This window comes from Schistocerca piceifrons, chromosome X (genome assembly GCF_021461385.2).
Source record: "Schistocerca piceifrons isolate TAMUIC-IGC-003096 chromosome X, iqSchPice1.1, whole genome shotgun sequence".
NCBI classification, from domain to species: domain Eukaryota; kingdom Metazoa; phylum Arthropoda; class Insecta; order Orthoptera; family Acrididae; genus Schistocerca; species Schistocerca piceifrons.
In genome coordinates, this window is record NC_060149.1 from 166,465,403 (window position 1) to 166,486,927 (window position 21,525).

The 21,525-nt window shown below is 38.0% G+C and overlaps 1 protein-coding gene across 3 annotated transcripts in view; it reads right to left on the reverse strand.

Moving 5' to 3' along the window:
• Positions 1 to 21,525, reverse strand: part of LOC124721341 (exocyst complex component 1) — a 274,341-nt gene that overhangs the window by 115,524 nt on the left and 137,292 nt on the right. For all 3 annotated transcript variants that reach the window (XM_047246261.1, XM_047246259.1, XM_047246260.1), the window contains 2 exons: positions 12,864 to 13,021; positions 2,911 to 3,138 (listed from right to left, as the gene is read on the reverse strand). In XM_047246261.1, coding sequence (XP_047102217.1) covers positions 2,911 to 3,138; positions 12,864 to 13,021 — 386 coding nt within the window. The remainder of the gene's footprint in view (positions 1 to 2,910; positions 3,139 to 12,863; positions 13,022 to 21,525) is intronic.

Sequence of the window (21,525 nt, forward strand, 5' to 3'; positions counted from 1 at the left end):
TTATAAATAACATGTCCTGTACTACACATTACCAATCTCTCACTATCTAATTTGTAAATGTGCAAGCTTTCATATGGTCAATCATGCAGACCATGCTCTGTGTTTCATTCAGCCCTGACTGACAGTTCAGAATGAGGATGGTCATCAATAGTGAAATTATACAGTTTATAAAGCTGCCATCTTAAGAGTATAGTTCTACTGACAGAAGTTGCTCCCTTGCCTAAATAAAGTTTTCGATGCTGAAGAATGATATGGAAACCAAACAAGTCCCTCTTCCTGATTTGTACAAGTTTCTTTGACTTGTATTAATTTGAAGAATGATATGGAAACCAAACAAGTTCCTCTTCCTGATTTGTACAAGTTTCTTTGACTTGTATTAATTTTCAATACTCTCCACATCCTTTTACATCTACCAGTTCTGCTTCTTTCACCCTGTTGTGAACTCAGAACCCTTCTTGTACTTACAAAAATTTACTGTATTGCCTATTTTTGCTGCTTCTTTGTTATCATTACATCAATTCTAACTGACAGTAATTATCCCTACAGCAGCAATTATAGTACAATTTTGTATTTTATCTATTAGAAGTTTTTTGTATTAAGTGGAATTTGACAGAAGAGAGATAGCATCTTGAGTTATACTATCCAACAAGATGCTGTGTAGTATACATACTTTGATGAGTTATTACATGTTAGTGGCAGCATAGTGTGCTCCGAGAATCTAAGTTTATATACAGTGTGGGAAGAGCAGAGGCTACGCACCCTATTGTGTATGCTTCCTAATCCCTGAATCAGCTGCAACAGCACTACTCACAGATAGGAAAAGAAGCCCTTGGTACTGTGTATGCACTTAAAAAATTTCTTGTTTTCCTATACAGTTCTGTATTTTATATGGTTACTGAACGTAAACCTCTGGTTTCTCTTTTCCATCCTTCAGCATCTCTTCCCGACAAAGCAGCCCATTTCCTGCAATACTGGGCTCTGTTTTTGACATTCTATAATTACAGGATTCATTTCTGCCCACAGTACACCACACTAATGTGGATGCTCTTTCTCAGTTGTCAATTGACCACAATCCAGCATTCGATCAGGATGAACTGTTGTGTTTCTAATTAGACGTCGAAGCCCAAAGTACCTGGATGGTTTTCCTATTAGCAGTTCTCTGTCACGGCCAATCCTGTCTTATGTCACATTGTTCAATTTGTCCATCACAGCTGGTCGGATAGATCACTGGGCCGGACATTAGGATCCCTTGCGTCAATATTATGCTCTCCATCACCAGCTCTCCATTCGTGATGCTGTGTTACTGTTGACTACTAAAGAGTCAGTGCCTAGGGTTGTGATCCCATCTGCATTGCAGCAAGACATCATGCACCTTCTCCACCTTGACCATTGGGGTGTATCTCACACAAAATTTCTGGCCTGCTGCCATGTGATTCTGTCGGGTATTGACAATGATATCACACGTGTTGTGTCCACCTGCTCATAGTGCGCCACCCATCAAGTGGCATCATGGGTCTTTCTCTTTCTCTTTAAATAAGAAAATATTGCCAACTGGTAATGTCTGTGACTTGTCAAAAACACTTTATTTCACAGTTCACAGTATTCTCCTATACAAGTTCAAATGTTGCGGTATTAAAGAGCTTGCTTGTAACTGACTGTGACTGAAACTGTTCAGCATGTTGCATTAATAAAGTCAGGGAGCGTACTCAATGAAATGTCATCTTCAGAATGTGTAATAATCACTACAGTTGTATCGCAAGGATTGGGTACACTCTTGTTATTGTTACATATAAACGCCCTTACATATCCAAGAAGCAGAAACAGTATTCTCAGTTGAAGACGAAAGTATTATAGTAAATCATAAGGGAGAAAATTCGACACCTGAAAATGTAAATAACATTTTCCTGAAAATTAATAATCACTTTTCTGCAAACAGAGTGTCGGTGAATTTATATAAAACACAATATACATAATTTAATAATGCACATGGCCTGATCACACCATTAAAAGCAATGCACATGGGTAAATCAGTAAATGAAACAGAATATTCTAAATTGTTAGGCACTTCTATTGATGAGAATCTGAAGTGTAAGTTACATGTTACAGATCTTAAACATCTACATTTTGAAACATTTTTGTTACATATACCAGATTTTGGAGAAGAAAATATCAAGTTTATGACTTACTTTTCTTATTTTTATTCACTAATGCCTTCTGGCATCATATTCCCCAATAATTCACCACTGAGGAAAAAGTGTCTGTTGCAAAGAAGCAGATACAAGAATAATATGAAGCATGCAATCTGTAATTTCTTTTAGTTAGCTTTTTAAACAGTTGAGCATGCTGACAACAGCCCAACAGTACATTTACTCCCTTATCAAGTTTGTTGATTGACCGTGAGGAAAAAGACCCGACGAATCATGTAAATGGTCAGCATTCTGCAAAATTTTCTGCTGAGAAAGTGTACTATAACTGTGAAACTGATTTGTTCCACATCAGAGCAAAAGGTTGTAATTACAATTCATAGAAACTGCAAATAACTAACTCATTCTCATCAACAGATATGAAAGAACAAGTTTCAGTTCATTTTCTCTTGATTTTTATATGACGAGTCAAATGATTCAACGTCGACAATGCCCCCAATTTATTTTTGAGAAACTAGTCATAACCAGCAAAGCAGGCCATCATCCCTACAATTACACACAAGCAGTATTAGCTAGTACCATATTTCCAACATACACCAAAACAGAAAGGAATATTAAAACAGCTCCATAACTCATGACTAAGAACTGAAATGTAATTAGATTCACATATGTATAAACAGTCTTATTCAAGTAACTATGATGTAAGCAATAGATAAAGTCAATAACACAATGACTGATCACGAGAAGTGGTCAATTAGGTACTTACAATCACTTGTTCCAGCTCTGACAGTAGTTTGCGATTATTACGGTTTGCAACTTCTATTAATAAATTCTTTTCCTCCATTTTTTCCATTGTGTCTCTTATATGGCAAAGGACCTCATCATACGAATTTAATCTAGCTTCAACATGTTCTGCTTCTGTTATTGCAGCCTCAATTTGTTCCATAAGTTGTTCAACTTGTTTTTCTGATGCTAATACACTGTGCACATTCTCCTACAAAGATGCATGAAAAAATTACAACGTTAATGACACATGAGGAGACACCCTCCATTAATAAAAAAGTCAGTGAAAATGTGTAGTACATTACAATAAGTGTAAGATATGTACTCTTTAGTGATGTGTGTGTTTACTACCTCCTCCCACTTATCATTAAAGGATCCAGAAAAAATAAATCAACTCAAAAGCAAAACATGAACGTTTAGGACCTTACATAACTTACACAATTTGGGTACAGGCCACAGCCACGATGTATCTGTCAGTGACTCAGGACAGTGAATCCAACACAAGGTTTGCCAGATCACACCACCAGCAGCACTCTGTTCCACATGCTTGAACTGAGAGTGTCACCCTATGCAGCAGACATACCCATGTAGGGTAATGTGTCTTCCAGAAAAGCATAGGACCAGTGCAATGAGTTTCACAAGATTCCAGTATTTGCTCTTAATGTTTGTCAGGTATAATCAAGTTTTTCTCTGACAATGACTGCTGCTACGTCCATGGTACTTGTTTGCTGTTCACTGATTACTACACTTAGAACTTGATTCTGACCATTTGCACTGTTTGCGCACTGTGTTCAATAAATGAGACCTGTACTGCATATTTACATATGAAGTACATTTAACTCTTTATAAATTACATGTTAGCTTTCAGTATTCTATGACCAACTCACACCGAGTGTTTGTCACAAGCACTGACTACAAAGATTCAGTCGTACTGGAAGAACTGGTTCTTTTTCTGGATTAAAGGTAGTTGGAAGCGAGATAAAGAGAATGAGAAAGAAGAAATCTATGTGAAACTGCTAAAGAACAGGCATATTCCTTAATGCATTTCAGACTTAGCCATCATCGGAATCACATTTAAAAGACTCGATACACTTTATATCACCATCTACACATAGTCATGGTACAGGTATATGTGTAACTCATGAGACACAGTGTATCCAGTTTTTTTTAAAATGTGATACTAATTATGGCTGTGGGCGAAACACATTAAGGTGTTTTTAGACATAATAGCAACCAAGATGGACAATTACATTGAAATACATTATAGTGTCACTTAATTATAAGTGTAAAGCTACTGAAAACATGTCTGACAAATTCAAATTATGATGATGATGTCCTTCATTCCAAAGTCTATCTTCATGCAGCTCTCTACACTAGCTGCTGCTGCAAGTTACCGTTACCACCACCACCACCACCATGTGAGCAAGCAGGATGGCTCCCACCATCTTACTCTGAGTACACTTCTATATCATGTATTAAGACCCATATAAATTTTTTGCTAATTTTATTTTCACAATTTTCAAGTTAATGTTCCTACATTAAGCACACGTTACGAAAAGTATAAAAACTGTAGAAACGACCCCCCCCCCCCCCCCCCCCAAACACACGCAAAACTTTATTATTCAGATCATTCTTTTCGTTGTTCCAGTTTCAATGAGGTAATTAGTTTCATCAGAACTGATGGCAACCAGAAGTTATTGCAATTGTAACTTATCATTCATCTAGGCATTGGGACAATCTTACGAGCTACTGGGTAAACTCAAACTGAGACACTGCTTTCAAATTAAAGATCTGTTTTCCTCTTTTCGGTAACACATTAGATTAGCCCAAACTTAATTAATTCAAAAAAACATTGGTAATTAAAGATTTCACCTGACCCAAACTTTCAGTGCCAATTATAGTCAAACCAGTGTAAATTTCTGCGATCTGTTGTATACTTTGGGTCGTCTGATTTTTCTGAATCAAATTATGCCAATATTAATGAGCAAAAGTTGTAACATATAAGATGGGCCCATGGTCACAAACCTGGGACTCCCATTGTGTAGGAATAAATTAGCACTGCATATTTTAATAGCTGTTGATCATGATATATAATATACAAACAAAATATAATGACAGACTCAATACCCAAAAAAGATTAACTTTCTAACCAATAGAATTTATAAAATTTTATAAATTAAATTAACAAAGTTCATTAATATCATGGAGCAAATCTTTATAAGGAACACACACACACACACACACACACACACACACACACACACACACACACAGACAGACAGACCATTCAAATGACTGCGATTCTGCAATCTCCTCTCACTGTGCTCTGTTTCTGCTCTTAAGTCCCACTTCCATTTTCAGTTAGTATGCTTTAAGTCTTTGTTCATTCTACCCCTTAGTCCAACTTCCCTTTCCATTCATTCTGCTCATAGTCTTCATTTACTATACCTTCAGTCTAGCTAGTTTACATTTTAGCCCAGCCTCTGGAACCAGTTGTAGTGCCTCTTCTTCATTTCATTCAGGCCGAGAGAACATACTTTGTAGTTGAATAATATTTGTGACTGTAGTATCAGTTCTGTATTTTACTTAAGTGCATGTGAAGCAACTTATGATCACTTCATCTGTACTGTGTGCACTTTACTTTCTGAAGAGAGAAGAACTATTAACCTCCACATATAGTCATTACTAACTGCCTGTCTGTAAACATTATCAGAGACTGTAAGGGACCTGGTCATCACTGGTAGGATCTGAAAGACATGATCACAGATTGGTGACCTTCCAATTTTGAACTTAAAAAGAAGCCTCTGGCTATTCTTTTTAAGGACAGATCTTACAACAGTCATCCCACGTGGTGATCCAGCAAAACTGCACAGCTACTGAAGGCTTATAAAAGAGCAGGTAGGTTTTATTGCATGACAAATACAATAACAATCACTGCCACTGCCACTGCCACTGCCACTGCCACCACCTGCTACATCCATTTGAACCTACTTTTGCTATCAAGCTTTGGTCCTCCACTGTAATTTTATCTCCCACACTTACTTTATTTTAAAACTGAGGATTCCTTGATGCCTCAGAATGTGTCCTATTGACAGATCCCTTTCTTTAATCAAGTTGTGCCATAGATTTCTTTTCTCCTCAATTTGAGCCACTACCTCTCCAGTAGTTACCTGATCCACTCACACAGTTTTTGGCATTCTCCTGTAGCATCACATTTCAAAAACATTTATTCTATACAGCGTAATGTTTACATTTCATTTCTGTACAACGTTACATTCCAGGCAAATACTTTCAGAGAAGACTTCCTAACACTTAAATTTATATTAGATATGAAAGTACTTCTCTTTTTCACAAATGGTTTTCTAGCTGTTACATCTGTATTTTACTATTTGTTTCATTCCTTGAGCATCAGGAGATTTAATTGAACTACACTCCACTATCCTTGTTTCGTTTCTGATGATGTTCATCTAGTAATCTCTTTTCAAGACACTATACATTTAGTTCCAGGGATCTTCTAAGTCCTTTGCCATCTCTTACAGGATTGCAAGGTCATCAGCAAACCACACAGTTCCTATTTCTTCTCTCTGAATTTTAATTCCTTTTCTACATTTCTCTTTACCTTCCTTTAGGTGTGTGTGTGTGTGTGTGTGTGTGTGTGTGTGTGTGTGTGTAAATAATTTTGCTAATCTTTTTTCAACTATTTAAGGGTTTCAGGAATATTTCTGTCACATATGTGGGCTTTCAAAAAATGACACTGGACAACCAACCATTCAAACAAAGTGAGCCAAGCTAATAAAGTTAAGGTTATGAATTATTGACATCCATAGCAGCAGATAAACAACAGTGGGCTCATAACAGAATTTCTAAGCAGGACAGTACATGGTTATCAACACGAAATCAAATAAGATCAATGCAAGAGTAGGTCCAATAATGAAGAAGACAATATGAATACACATAAAGTGCTATGAACAGCACAGTAAACATATTACTTTAGCCAAGATAGACATGAAGCCAACACCCACCATAGTAGTACTAGTTGATATGCCAACAAGCCACAGTATATGCGGAAGACACCTTGGGACACTGTGGAAGGTTTCAGATTGATTACAAAAGATAAGACGGAGATTTCAAAACCAGATTTTAAGCTGTTAGACATTTCCAGGGGCATACGTGGATGCTGAATTTATTATGAACTGCAGATTAAAACTAAAGAAATTGCAAAAAGGTACGAAATTAAGGCTCTGGGACATAGATAAAATGAAAGGAGAGGTCATTGAGACTTTCAGAAGGAGCATTAGGCAACACTGGACTGAAACATGGAAAATTAATACAATAGAAAACGAATGAAGAGCTCGGAGTGATGAAGTGATGATGGCAGCAGGTGATAATAAAGGTAAAAGGAAAAGGCTCATAAAATCCTTAGATAACACATGAGATACTAATTTTGATTAAAAAAATAGGAAAATATAAAAAAAAAGGAGCAAATGAAGGTAATAAAGACATCTAAAAAATGAGACAAAGTGCAAACTGGCTAAGCAGGAATGGCAAGGGGGCAAATAAAAGCTATTATAATCATGCATCAGTATGGAAATGATAAATGTTGCCTATACGAAAATTAATGAGACATTAGAAGAAAACAGGAGTAGCTGTGTGAATATCAAGTACCTAGATGCAAGCCAGTACTACTTGTAGAAGGGAAAGATGCAAGGAGGAAGGAATAAATAGAGGATATATACACAGTCCAGTCACATTAATGTGACCACCTTTCAAAAGTCTGAATAACTACCTTTTGCAGCAGGGACTCACAGCAAGACAGTCAGTGAGGTTCTGGAAGGTACTGACAAGGCTGTAGAGCTGTACCAAATCCAGTGGTGAGGCCAGCTGCACTAAGTTTCTCGGTTACGGCCATATGGTGCAAACAACCAGACTGAAGTGGTCCCACAGATTCTCAATTGGGTTTCAATCCAGGGAGTTTGGTGGCCAGGGGAGTATGGTAAACTCATCCTGGTGATCTTCAAGGCACACACACACACACTGTGAGCTGTGTGACATGTTGGATTGTCCTGCTCTGAGATGCCATCATGTTGAGGAAGAAAACAAACTACATATGGGGTGGACATGGTCCCCCAAGGATAAATGAATATTTGTGTTGATCCAGTGTGCTTTCTAGAATGATGAGAGCACTCAGGGAAAGCCACAAAAACATTACCCAGACCATTTCACTCCCTCCTCTGGCCTGGAACCTTCCAAAGATTGTTGCAGGGATGTACACTCTGCTGGCCATCTGCCCGATGGAGCATAAAATGTGATTCATATCAAAAGGCCAGCTGTCACCACTCAGTGGATGTCCAGTTGTGGAATCAGTTAGTAAATTCCAGTCTCTGTCGCTGATGAATAGCAGTCAGCGTGGGTACATGAACCAGTGGCCTACTGCGGAAATCCTTACACAGCAACATTTGCTGAACAGTCATTGAGGAGGCACTGTTGGTAGCCCCTCGGTTAAGCTGTGCGGTCAGTTGCTCTACAACAGTTGCATATCTATTTGCCTGTAAACATTTCTGCAGCTGTCAATCACCCCTATCAACTATGGCCCGTGGTGCACCACAGTTGCCTCAATGCCACATTTCGATAGCACAGTTTTGCCATGCATGGTGTACTTTAATTACAGTGGCATGCAAACAGTTCACAAACTCAGCTCTTTTGGAAATGCTTCAGTCTTTAACGGAAAGGCAATGATCATGCCCTTTCGGGTGTCAGATAAATTACTCCATTTCCGCACTGTTTTCCACACAACCCTGACATCTGTGAGTGGTTATAGCACATTGACATCTAACATAGGCAGTGGTCACATTAATGTGACTGGACGGTGTAACCAAAGGAAACAAACCTGATGAGCATGTTCTAAAAAGGTGTAGTAGGTGAAGACGAGATGGGAGATATGACACTGCAAGAAGAAACAGAGAGAGCACTGCAAGACCAAGAAATAGAAAGAGCACTGAAACACCTAAATGGAAACAAGGCCTCTGATCTAGACAGAATTCCCTCAGTTACTGACACTGTTGGGAAACCCAGCCAAGTCAATATTATTTCACCCAATGTGGAAGATACATGGGTCAAGTGAAATATGCTCAGATGTCATGAAAAAGTAATAATTCAAATAAAAAAGATGGCAAGTGCTGACAGGCCTGAATGGTGACTGGTTTGAATGCTTCTGAATCGTCAGTTTAATAAGTCACTGTTGTACAATAATGGCACAAATTACACTACCTGACAAAAAAATTTAGCACCCTGGAAAAGAGGAGAAATTAAATGAAACTTCATAGGTTTAGAGAGTATATGATATTTCAGTGACCACAAAACTGAATAAAATTTACAAAGAATGTGGCAGCATGAGGCCACTGACCAATATGACATTTCATCCCTCTGGTCTGTATGCATGCTCCAAGTCAGTTGGAAGGGTGTTATAAAGCTGTTGATCCTCTTCTGAGGCAATCTGGCTCGCAACTGTTGTAACTGGTTTTCGATATTCTGTATGCTGGCACTGGGATAGAACTGACATCTGAGCTGGTCCCACAGGTGTTCCTTTGGGGACAGATCTCAGTATCTAGTTGGCCATGGGGGTCGGGGGAGATTCCTCAACATCAAGAAGATAGTTCATACGGATATGTGCCTTGTGTGGACAAACCCTGTCCTGTTGAAAAATAGCACCACAATACTGTTGCACAACACACGAGGACTCAGAATATCCATGAGATATCATTGTGCTGTCAGAGTTCCATCAATCACTACCAACTTTGACTTGATGCCGTACCTGATGACACTCCAGACGTATTACACTAGGAGTAACACTGCTGTGCCTGTCTAAAACACTGGAGACACTGGAGTAACACTGCTACTGTAATCATTGATGACAGTCATTTGGCATATGACAGAACCATGATTTTTCGCAGAGCACATTGCGATGCCACTCATCAGCAGTCCATACTTCCTGGCCAAGGAACAACTTGAAATGCAGCCATTTTTACTGCGGTGTTAATGGCAGCCTATTTGTGGGACAGTAATTCCCTGAACCAGTTTCTGTTGGTTTCTGACCAATGGTGTGGTATGACACAGAATATTAAGAGTCCATTACTTGTTTTCAGATGGCAGGTGCAGATGTGAATGGGTTACAATATACTTTTTGGACAATATAGTGATTCTCCCATGTGGTGGTTAGACATGGTCAAATGGAACCTTTATGAGTATGCCTACCCTCACATTCCCAATCAATCCAACATCATACCACAGTCACATCCAAATGCCCCACAAATCTGGTAACTGCACAATTCAACTAACTGGTCACGTGGAGACCCACAATGAGGCCCCTTTTAAACTCTGTCAGATGGTGATAATACTATCTCACACAAGTATGCAGCATCTCTCTGTGTCCTTCACAGTTATCACTCAACATCTGATGCATATCAAGCACCTGATTTACCCACTAGACCTCATAACAACACTATATACGAACAATTCTAATGTACTCCAGTGGTCGTTCTACTGGTCAGAGAGAATTGCAGCTCGAATCATTTACACACTTGCCAATCGTGTCTGCATGTGTGAAGTTACACTAATGTACAACCATGTCTTTCTTTTTCTTGTCAGGCATTGTATTTACAGAAGAATGGAAAAACTGGTAGAAGTCAACCTTGCGGAACATCAGTTTGGCTTGCAGAGAAATAAAGAACATGTGAACCAATACTGCGCATATGATTTATCTTAGAAGACTGGCTGAAGCAAAGCAAACATATGTTTGTGGCATTTGTAGACATAAAGAAAGTTTTTGACAATGCTGATTGGAATACACTCTTTGAAATTCTGAAGGTTGCAGGAAAGAATTACAGGGGGCAAAAGGTTCTTTACAACTTGTACAGAAACCAAGGACTCAGAAGAGCAGATGAGCACAAAGAATAGTGTCTTGAAAATAGTTTATAACATGAACATTAACAAAAGTAAAACAAAGATAATGGAATGTAGTCAAATTAAATCAGGCAATGCTGAGATAATTAGATTAGGAAGTGAGATACTGAAAGTAGCAGAAGAGTTTTGCTATTTGGGCAGCAATATAACTGATGATGGCTAAAGTAGAAAGGATGTAAAATGCAGAAAGAGTTCTAAAAAAAGAGGAATTTGTTAACATTTAATATCAATGTAATTGTCAGGACGCCTTTTCTGAAGGTAATTGTCTGGAGTGTAGCCTTGTATGGAAGTGCAACATGGACGATAAGCAGTTCAGATGTGAAATGAGTAGAACCTTTTAAAATGTGGTACTACAGAAGAAAGTTGGAGAAGAGATGGTTAGATTGAATAACTAATGAACAGGTAGTGAACTTGAACTGGTGAAAAAAGAAGCTAATAGGACACATCCAGAGGCATTAAAGAATCATCAAATTGGTAATGGAATGAAGTGTGATGGGCAAAAATTGTAGAGGTAGGCCAAGGCTTCAACACAGTACAATTCAAATGGATGTAGGTTGTGGTTGTTATTGAGAGATGAGGCTTGCACAGAATACACCAACATGAAGAGCTGCACCAAACCAGTCTTTGGACAGAAGATGATGGTGACAAGTTTGGATAAAATGATAGCAGCAGATGAAACATGTCAATTACGTAATAAATAAAGAAGAAAGTAACTTATTTAGACAGTATTATTTGAAAAAGGTTGGTTGGTTGTTTTGGGGAAGGAGACCAGACAGCGAGGTCATCGGTCTCATCGGATTAGGGAAGGACGGGGAAGGAAGTCGGCCGTGCCCTTTGAAAGGAACCATCCCGGCATTTGCCTGGAGCGATTTAGGGAAATCACAAAAAACCTAAATCAGGATGGCCAGACGCGGGATTGAACCATCGTCCTCCCAAATGCAAGTCCAGTGTCTAACCACTGCACCACCTCGCTCGGTTTTGAAAAAGGAATAGTATGTATACTGTACGGTGGACAGAGGATTGCGCATGTCTCCATATAATCATCCTTGCTCAGTGAAATGAATATAACATTTTGTATATAATAAACATTATCTAAACCAGAATGAGAAGACTCCAGGATGATGATGATTGTCAACAGTTATGTTGACACAGCCATTGTTTGTAACAGCACAATATCTTAAAAAATGAGTAGCCAACAATATAACCAAATTGAGATCTGCTTGGCTGTCTCAGACAGACATCCACATGGTATTATACCTCCTCCAAAATCTCTGAAAAAACAATGGAAGCCAATGTCACCTGAGCTGGTTCACATGCATATTACATACATGTATCATCATTCTGAGGCTTATATTCCTGTATGAAGTGATTACATTCTTTATCATAACTTGACTCTCACCTTTCTGTTCCATGTTTATTTATTTTTTTCTTTTTTTTGTGCCTACATTCATAAAATAAAATTATTTGAAGTTTTGCAGGTATTGCTGCAAAACTACCTACAAAACTTTATCTGAGAAAGCATGACCAGGCAAGGAAACATTTACACTCAGATCAGGGAGAGGGGTGTTAGCAGTAAGATGGGGACTGGAGAAATGGAGAGGGGCAGCAAATTCAGGATAAACAGTGACTGCAGCTGCACATTGGCAACACCAGTTTTAGCCAACATTATAACCTAAAGAATACCATGGTCACAAGTATGACATCTTGTGGAACTAGCTATGAGGACACACAGTTGTTCTGATAGTGACTACATAGCCACCAAACTGTATTAATACTATTTTTGACCTTAGATGGTGCCCATCAATATTGTTATATTGTTTCTAACGTATCACCGATAAATCATGGTAACAGTTGAACTTAACTGACCAGCAGTACAACAGAAAAATTAGAAGAAAACAATTTACACCTTCCTACAGTTTTAGTTGATAAAACATCTACATAAAACCATAAACAAGTTAGCTATAATAATTTACTTACACCATCCAGAACAGAGAGGTCTTTTGCTAACATATCTGTAAATGCTTCAGCATTACTGATTCCAAATTGGCACTGGGATATCAACACTTCCAAATCAGTTTCCTCACGATCTGTAAGTGCTAAATAGTCCTCTGCTTCCACTGGTTCTGCATAGCCCCCTGGAAAAAATGATGTAATTTTCAGCATCACAATTATGTTACTCAAAATCTCCATTCATGGTTTAAAACAGACCAAAACATTCATAAGCACAATGTCAGGAAAGGAAATTACCTTCACAATTCTACTACACAAGTGTGTCTGTTGCGTCTTGGAGAAAAAGGTTTAAGAGAGCAAGACTGAAGCGGCACAGCTACGTACATAGAATGAGCGCACAAAGAGTCCCGAAGGTGATGCATTAAATGAAAGTAGAGAGCAAAGGGCTGAGGGTAGACCAAATGATAGGTAGCTGATGAGAGCGTTAAGAGGCAGTGTGAAAGCAAAGAGACAACTGGAAAAATATGGGCTCTCAGAAGATGACAGGTCAGAATAAAATGGGGAGACATTTGTTCCATCCATAACTTGTTTGAGACTAAACTGTAAACATTATGAACAGTGTCTTGCAAAAGAGCTATTTCATGGTTGTTGCAATCAATATTCATGTTCTGATTTGGTGTGACCAATACAAAAGGGGTATAAGATGACTGCCATTTTGCAAGGGGCCTGTAGTGGAGTTCGGCACTCTTTAGTACTCTTTTTGACCATTTGGAGTTTGTTAGTATGTGCAGTAGTTTGCCATTGTCTCATACCCCCAAAATATGCTGTCCGAGATGCGACTGAGCATTGTGCCTCGGTCTCTCACTTGTAATGTTTCCAATATGGTTGCATCCTTGACAAGTACACTGACCGGTATACCCATGTGACTTGGTGTTCAAAAGAAAGTCATGGTGATTCCTGTTCTATGGAGGTCATATAGCAGGTCGTGAATGTTGGAGACCAGAATATTTTGTGGGTAGCATTGGTCTACTGCTTGCAATCCGCTCATGGAGTCACCAGATACAAGGAATTACAGATTTGGGAGAGTTCCAATATGTCAGAGAGCTCAAAATATGGGTTCCATTTATGCAGTAATTGAGTTGCACATACAAAGGGTAAAAAAGAAATCTAATTTTTATATTTTGAACAAATGAAAACCTAATATTAAAGTTGTTGTTTAATGATCTACACCATCCAACACTCATCCTTAGTGTAGCATAGAAAGGTGAGAGTGAGAGAGAGAGAGAGAGAGAGAGAGAGAGAGAGAGAGAGACGAGGGGGGAGGGGGGGGATGAGGAGATGAACAAAGAAACAGAAGAGTAGGAGGTGGACAGAGAGAGGGAAGAGGAGGAGATGGAATTAGAGGGGGAGAGGAGGAGATGGAGAGAGGTGAAAGGAGCAGCTGGATAGAGGGAGGGTGGATAGCAGGTAAACAGAGAATGGGGGGGGGGGGGGGGGAAGCAGGTGAACAGAGAGAGGGCGGAGTATTATTATTATTATTATTATTATTATTATTTCTCTCCCTTCTCAGACGCCATGTCTGGTTAAAGATGGAAAGTGAAACGGACCTTGATCAAGCGTGACTTCCTTTTAACTGTACGGTATATGTAACATTGCATTTAGGAATTTTCGGGTAATTGAACATGTATCAATAATTACAGATTTCTGTAGCTGTATGTATATGTTTGGATGTAGCTGTATTGCGTTGATGTACTGGTGGATATTGTGTGGTATGACTCCTGTGGTTGATAGTATAATTGGTATAATGTCAACTTTATTCTGATGCCACATGTCCTTGACTTCCTCAGCCAGTTGGATATATTTTTCAATTTCTTCTCCTGTTTTCTTCTGTATATTTGTTGTATTGGGTATGGATATTTCGATTAGTTGTGTTAATTTCTTCTTTTTATTGGTGAGTATGATGTCAGGTTAGTTATGTGGTGTTGTTTTATCTGTTATAATGGTTCTGTTCCAGTATAATTTGTATTCATCATACTCCAGTACATTTTGTGGTGCATACTTGTATGTGGGAATGTGTTGTTTTATTAGTTTATGTTGTATGGCAAGTTGCTGATGTATTATTTTTGCTACATTGTCATGTCTTCTGGTGTATTCTGTATTTGCTACTACTGTACTTCCGCTTGTGATGTGATCTACTGTTCCTATTTGCTATTTGCAAAGTCTGCATTTATCTGTTGTGGTATTGGGATCTTTAATAATATGCTTGCTGTAATATCTGGTGTTTATTGTTTGATCCTGTATTGCAATCATGAATCCTTCCATCTCACTGTATATATTGCCTTTTCTTAGCCATGTGTTGGATGCATCTTGATCGATGTGTGGCTGTGTTAGATGATACGGGTGCTTGCCATGTAGTGTTTTCTTTTTCCAATTTACTTTCTTCGTATCTGTTGATGTTATGTGATCTAAAGGGTTGTAGGAGTGGTTATGAAATTGCAGTGGTGTAGCCGATGTATTTATATGAGTGACTGCTTTGTGTATTTTGCTAGTTTCTGCTCGTTCTACAAAGAATTTTCTTAAATTGTCTACCTGTCCATAATGTAGGTTTTTTATGTCGATAAATCCCCTACCTCCTTCCTTTCTGCTTAATGTGAATCTTTCAGTTGCTGAATGTATGTGATGTATTCTATATTTGTGGCATTGTGACGTGTAAGTGTATTGAGCGCTTCTAGGTCTGTGTTACTCCATTTCACTACTCCAAATGAGTAGGTCAATATTGGTATAGCATAAGTATTTATAGCTTTTGTCTTGTTTCTTGCTGTCAATTCTGTTTTCAGTATTTTTGTTAGTCTTTGTCTATATTTTTCTTTTAGTTCTTCTTTAATATTTGTATTATCTATTCCTATTTTTTTGTCTGTACCCTAGATATTTATAGGCATCTGTTTTTTCCACCACTTCTATACAGTCGCTGTGGTTATCCAATACGTAATCTTCTTGTTTAGTGTGTTTTCCCTTGACTATGCTATTTTTCTTACATTTGTCTGTTCCAAAAGCCATATTTATATCATTGCTGAATACTTCTGTTATCTTTAGTAATTGGTTGAGTTGTTGATTTGCTGCTGCCAGTAGTTTTAGATCATCCATGTATAGCGGATGTGTGATTTTGTGTGGGTATGTTCCAGTAATATTGTATCCATAATTTGTATTATTTAGCATGTTGGATAGTGGGTTCAGAGAAGGCAGAACCAGAAAGGACTTAATGAGTCTCCTTGGTATATTCCACGCTTAATCTGTATTGGCTGTGATGTGATATTATTTGAAAGTGTTTGGATATTAAGTGTGGTTTTCCGATTTTTCATTATTATGTTTAGGAACTGTATTAATTTAGGATCTACTTTGTATATTTCCAATATCTGTAGTAACCATGAGTGGGGTACACTATCACAAGCTTTTTGGTAATCAATGTATGCGTAGTGCAGCGACTTTTGTTTAGTTTTAGCTTGATATGTCACCTCTGTATCTATTATCAGTTGCTCTTTACATCCTCGTGCTCCTTTGCAGCAGCCTTTTTGTTCTTCATTTATAATTTTGTTCTGTGTTGTATGTGTCATTAATTTCCGTGTAATGACTGAAGTTAATATTCTGTATATTGTTGGTAGGCATGTTATGGGGTGGTATTTTGCTAGGTTTGCTGTGTCTGCTTGATCTTTAGGTTTCAGATAAGTTATTCCTTATGTAAGTGTATCAGAGACTGTGTATGGGTCTGCAATGTAATTGTTAAATAATTTAGTTAGATGTGAATGTGTTGAGGTGAACTTCTTTAGCCAGAAATTTGCTATTTCATCATTTCCAGGGGCTTTCCAATTGTGAGTAGAATTAATTGCTCAGGTGACTTCATGCTGCAAAATTATAACTTCAGGCATTTGTGGTATCATCTTGTATGTATCTGTTTCTGCTTGTATCCACCATGCATGCCTGTTATGTTGTACCGGGTTTGACCATATGCTGCTCCAGAAGTGTTCCATGTCTGTTATGTTTGGTGGATTGTCTCTTTCAATGTGAGTGTTATCTATTGTCTGGTAAAATTTCTTTTGGTTTGTGTTGAATGTTTGGTTTTGTTTCCTTCTATTTTCACTTTTTTTGTATCTTCTAAGTCATTTGGCCAATGCTTGTAATTTCTGCTTCTTTTCATCTAATTGCTCCATCGCTTCTTGTTGTGAGATTTTACCTAACCTTCTTTGTTTTTTGTCTGATATTTCATTTCTTATAAATTGTGTTAGCTGTCCGATGTCTTTTCTCAGTTTTTCTATTCTGATCTGTAGCCTGTGTTGCCATGCTGGTTTTGTGGGTTTCTTCTGTGTGTTGGTTTGTTCTGATCTCTGCCTAGTGTGTATATTTAGTGTAGTGAGTGCTCCTATATAAACCAGTAGTTGTAACTCTTCCATAGTTGTATTTTCATTTATTTTGTTGTGTATGATTGTACCGATAGTTGTTATTGTTGTTTCGACTTGTGGGTTATTTGGTGGTCTATGCAAGAATGGTCTAATGTCTCTATTTGTGTCTTTGTATTCTATATATGTCAACTGAAATATTTCTTCTATATCTAACATGTGTGTCACTTCATGTTCTATTTGTGCTTGTTATGGTGGCTGTCTTACGATTTCGTTTTCCTCTGATTGTTTAATTGATGCATGTTGTTCTTTGTTTGTTTGCTCTGGGATGTTTGAGTCCATTACTGTATTTTCTTCTTCTTCTGATTGCACATTATTTTGTTCCAGTATTTGTTGTACTTGTTGTTTGATGTTTTCTAATTCTGACTGGGGTATCCTCTGTTATTTTTTATTATTACACGAATCTGATCAGCTACTCGTTGTTCTGTTAAAAATTTTAATTCTGGGTATTTGGTAATAAATGTTGTGTATACTTGTGATCTGTATCCAGTTGTGATGGTTCCGAAGTTTGTTGCTTGGTAATAACAGAACATGAGGTGTCGGTTAACTTCATCTGACCATCTCATCCTCTGTCTTTGTTTTCCTTCTAGAGTGGTTGTAGGAAGCATGTCCTGCAAAACACCTCTATTTGGATTGAAATCATTTTCCGTGTGGCTAGCAGTGTTGTTACCATTGTGGATGGGCATAGGGTTCAAGCGTCGTCCCCGACCATGACAGCGCTTGTCCAAGGCTTCATTAGTTCTGTCCTGAACCAACTAATCACACGAAAAGGGGCGTTAGCCCTATTAGCAGTTTGTTCTTTTCGTCGCCTTTTACGACTGGCAGAACATACCGAAGGCCTATTCTTTTCCCGAGTTTTCCTAAGTTATTGTTATTATTATTATTATTATTATTATTATTATTATTATTAGCAGCAGCAGCAGCAGTAGCAGCAGTGTTAGTAATAAAGTAATGTAATTAATTTTTTGCTTGTTTGTAGGTACATGTCTGCAGTCATGGTGCACACTGAATTTCCCCTACCACTGTACTCTAGCTCAAGCATGTTCAGGAAGCAGGCAGGGGAGAAAGAGCACTTGTTGTCTCTCACTGCATAAGAAGTGCGTGCTCTTGGTAAAACAAGGTGATCACATGTCAGTGTGTAGCACACAGGAACTGCAAACAGTGAGCTGTCTTCAGGCGAATGTTCACTGTTAAGTTCAGTGCTGCCTTAGATGTAAGCATATACACTTACTTAAAGTTGAGAGCATGTCTTTTTAAACTGATGAAAAGTGGCATGATGCCCAGGTTAGGAGCTTCAAAGCAAAGGTCAGGTCAATTTATAACAGGTCAGAGCAAGAGCCTACATGTGTGTGGAACACACTGGTGCCCTCAGATGCTTAGTGTGCTTCAGAACTGACATAATGGAAAAATTCAATTTCCCATGACGTTATAAAATGTTCAATATAAAATTTATGGACTCTTAGAAGGTGAAGACCAATAAGTGGAGGTCAAAACTTAAAATAAGCACTGTTAAACAATGTGACTGAAATAAGAATTTGTCATGTGGGAGAAGAGGAATAAACTTCTAAATAATTTTCCTCAACCATTTTTCTCAGCATTTTCACTATATAAATGTATTTTTGAATTCAGAACAAACACACAAAAAATGCATCTGCAATTTGAGCAAGTTACAATATGGCTTTTCAGACTGCCAAAGAGTTACGCAGTTTCACCGAAGGAGAATTTCTGAAGACATGTTTTGTATCTGCAGATAAGCATATAGCTCCTGAGAGGGGATTTCAAGCAGTTGGTCTCTTGTTCAATTGTTTGATGTAGAATTCAAGAAATAGCTAATAAGGTTTCAGGTAAGGTAATAGTTCCTGCAGAAATTTTATGCATTTTCTTTGTTGCTGGATGAGTGAAAAAATGTTTCTGATCATACTCAATTGGCAATTTACATTTGCAGTACAGATAATAGTCACATCATCATCATCAGAAGAACTACTGAAGTTGTTCCGATGAAAGACATTACATCAGGGCCAGTGTGTGCGTGTGCAAGAGTGTTGACAATATGGGTTTGCAATAGAAGAAACTTGCTTTTGGGGCTGCTGATGGTGCTGCGGCTGCAGTTGGCTGACACATCAGTTTTGTGACACTTTTGTGAGAGATGTTCAAACTGTTACCAGTTCCACGTGAGGTTTTTGCAACACACTGCATTCTCCTCCAAGGTAATTTACATGCTAAGGAAGCAAACATGAGGAAAGTGACATGTGTCATGACTCACACAACAAATTTCATCTGCATCCATGGCCTTAGGTATTATCTGTGCAAAGCCTTTTCATAAGATCTGAAAGCAATTACAGTGCTTGCCACATCATAGAACAATACACTGGCTGAATCGAAGTAATGACTTTGAGACATTTTTTTATCTTTGAAATGAAATAGATACCACAAAAGTGGTAAGCCTGTATTGAAATTGAAAAATAAACAGTGGATAGCAGATTTAGCCTTGCTCTGTGAAATTAAGACACCATACGAACACTGCAGGGCAAAAACAGGCTAATTTCAGGGATATATTGATGTATTCAGGGGTTTAAGATGTATTCTCTTTGTGGTATAGACAGCTTATTTCTGCTTATTTGCTTATTTCTCCAAGTTGTCACAGTTAATTATGGAAGCAGAGTGAAATTGTGAACAGTATCAAATTGTATTCACTGATCTTCTTGGTGAATTTTGGATTCATTTCCAGGATTTTGAAAAGTTAAATGAACAGTTTAATGTCTTTCAACATCCCTTTTCAGTTGATTCTGACAATGTGGAAACTGAGCTACAGTCAGAACTTTTAGACCTACAGAGTGATAGGCAGTTGTGTCCTAAGTTTCATAACAAAATTAGTCTCATAGACTTTTTTTATAAGAAGTTTCTAGAACTTTACAAGCTTGCAGCTATGATTGTGTCAATGTTTGGATCTACACACTTGTGCGAGCAACTTTTTTTTCCACAATGAAGAGTACAAAATCTAGCTACGGAAGTTCACAGACAGACTTCGACATAAAAGCTTGGCTTCAAATTTGCAGTGCTCAGAAAGTGGTACCAAATATTATTCTTTAGTGACAAGCAAAGTAACTGATATTCACTAACATGGTCTCTTCTTATGTTTAATCTTTGAATAAAATGTTAGCTAAATATAAGTTTATATTTAAATTTTGGCTGAAAATGACATTCACTGTAGGGCTCCATCAGTCTTAAGATATACCATGTTTTGTACTCAGCTATCCGATTAGCTTCACTTTATTGGAATATTAAGAGAGATATAAGTTTCATTTCATTGTCGTTCTTCATTAATGCATTACACTTAGAAAATAAATTTGATACTGAACGCAGTAATAAGTCACTGTGAAGTGATACATCTTCATAGAATGTGACATTAGTGACTGTAGAATTAAGCTCATACATAACTTTTCTCTTGCACAACTAACTTGTCCTGATTTCCCCCTCCCCAATCTTCCACACCACACCCCCACCTTTAGTAACCTCGAGCCAGATAGCTGGTCACTGCATATGCATGAGAATGATTCAGCTTGCATTACCACTGTCTTGTCTCCTCTGTTGGTGGATTACCTTTAAAATTTGGACATCATAATTAAAACCTTATACATAAGATAGTTACCTTTAGACATTCACGTAAAAGGTAGCTACATATTTCACTGAGGAAGGGCACTATAATTATATAGTTGTAAAAATTACTTATTTCAAGCAGATTAAACTGTGTGCCAGACCAGGACTTGGAACTGAAACCTTCACTTTTTGCAGGGAAATGCTTGACCAATGGTGCTATCAAGTTACAACTCATGACCTGCTCGAACAGCTTTTACTTTCATCAGTGAGCCCTCTTCTACTTTCCAATGGTAGAGTATTTGCCCACAAAAGGCTTTGGTTCCTGGTTTAAGTTCCAGTTTTAACCTGCCAGGAAGTTTCTGCAGAGAGAAAATTCATTCCAACTTGTTCCACATGACAGCAAGTTGTCACAGTTATCAAGGTCACAGATATCTGAGTGGTTCAATGACTTCTTAAATAATAGAACCCAGTGTGACAGACTGCTGTTCTCTGTGTACAGAAATGACTTGGTGGACAGGATGGGCAGCAATCTGTGGTTGTTTGCTGATGATGCCGTGCTGTATGGTAAGGTGTCAAAGTTGAGTGACTGTAGGAAGATACAAGATGAATTAGACAAAATTTCCAGTTGGTGTGATGAATGG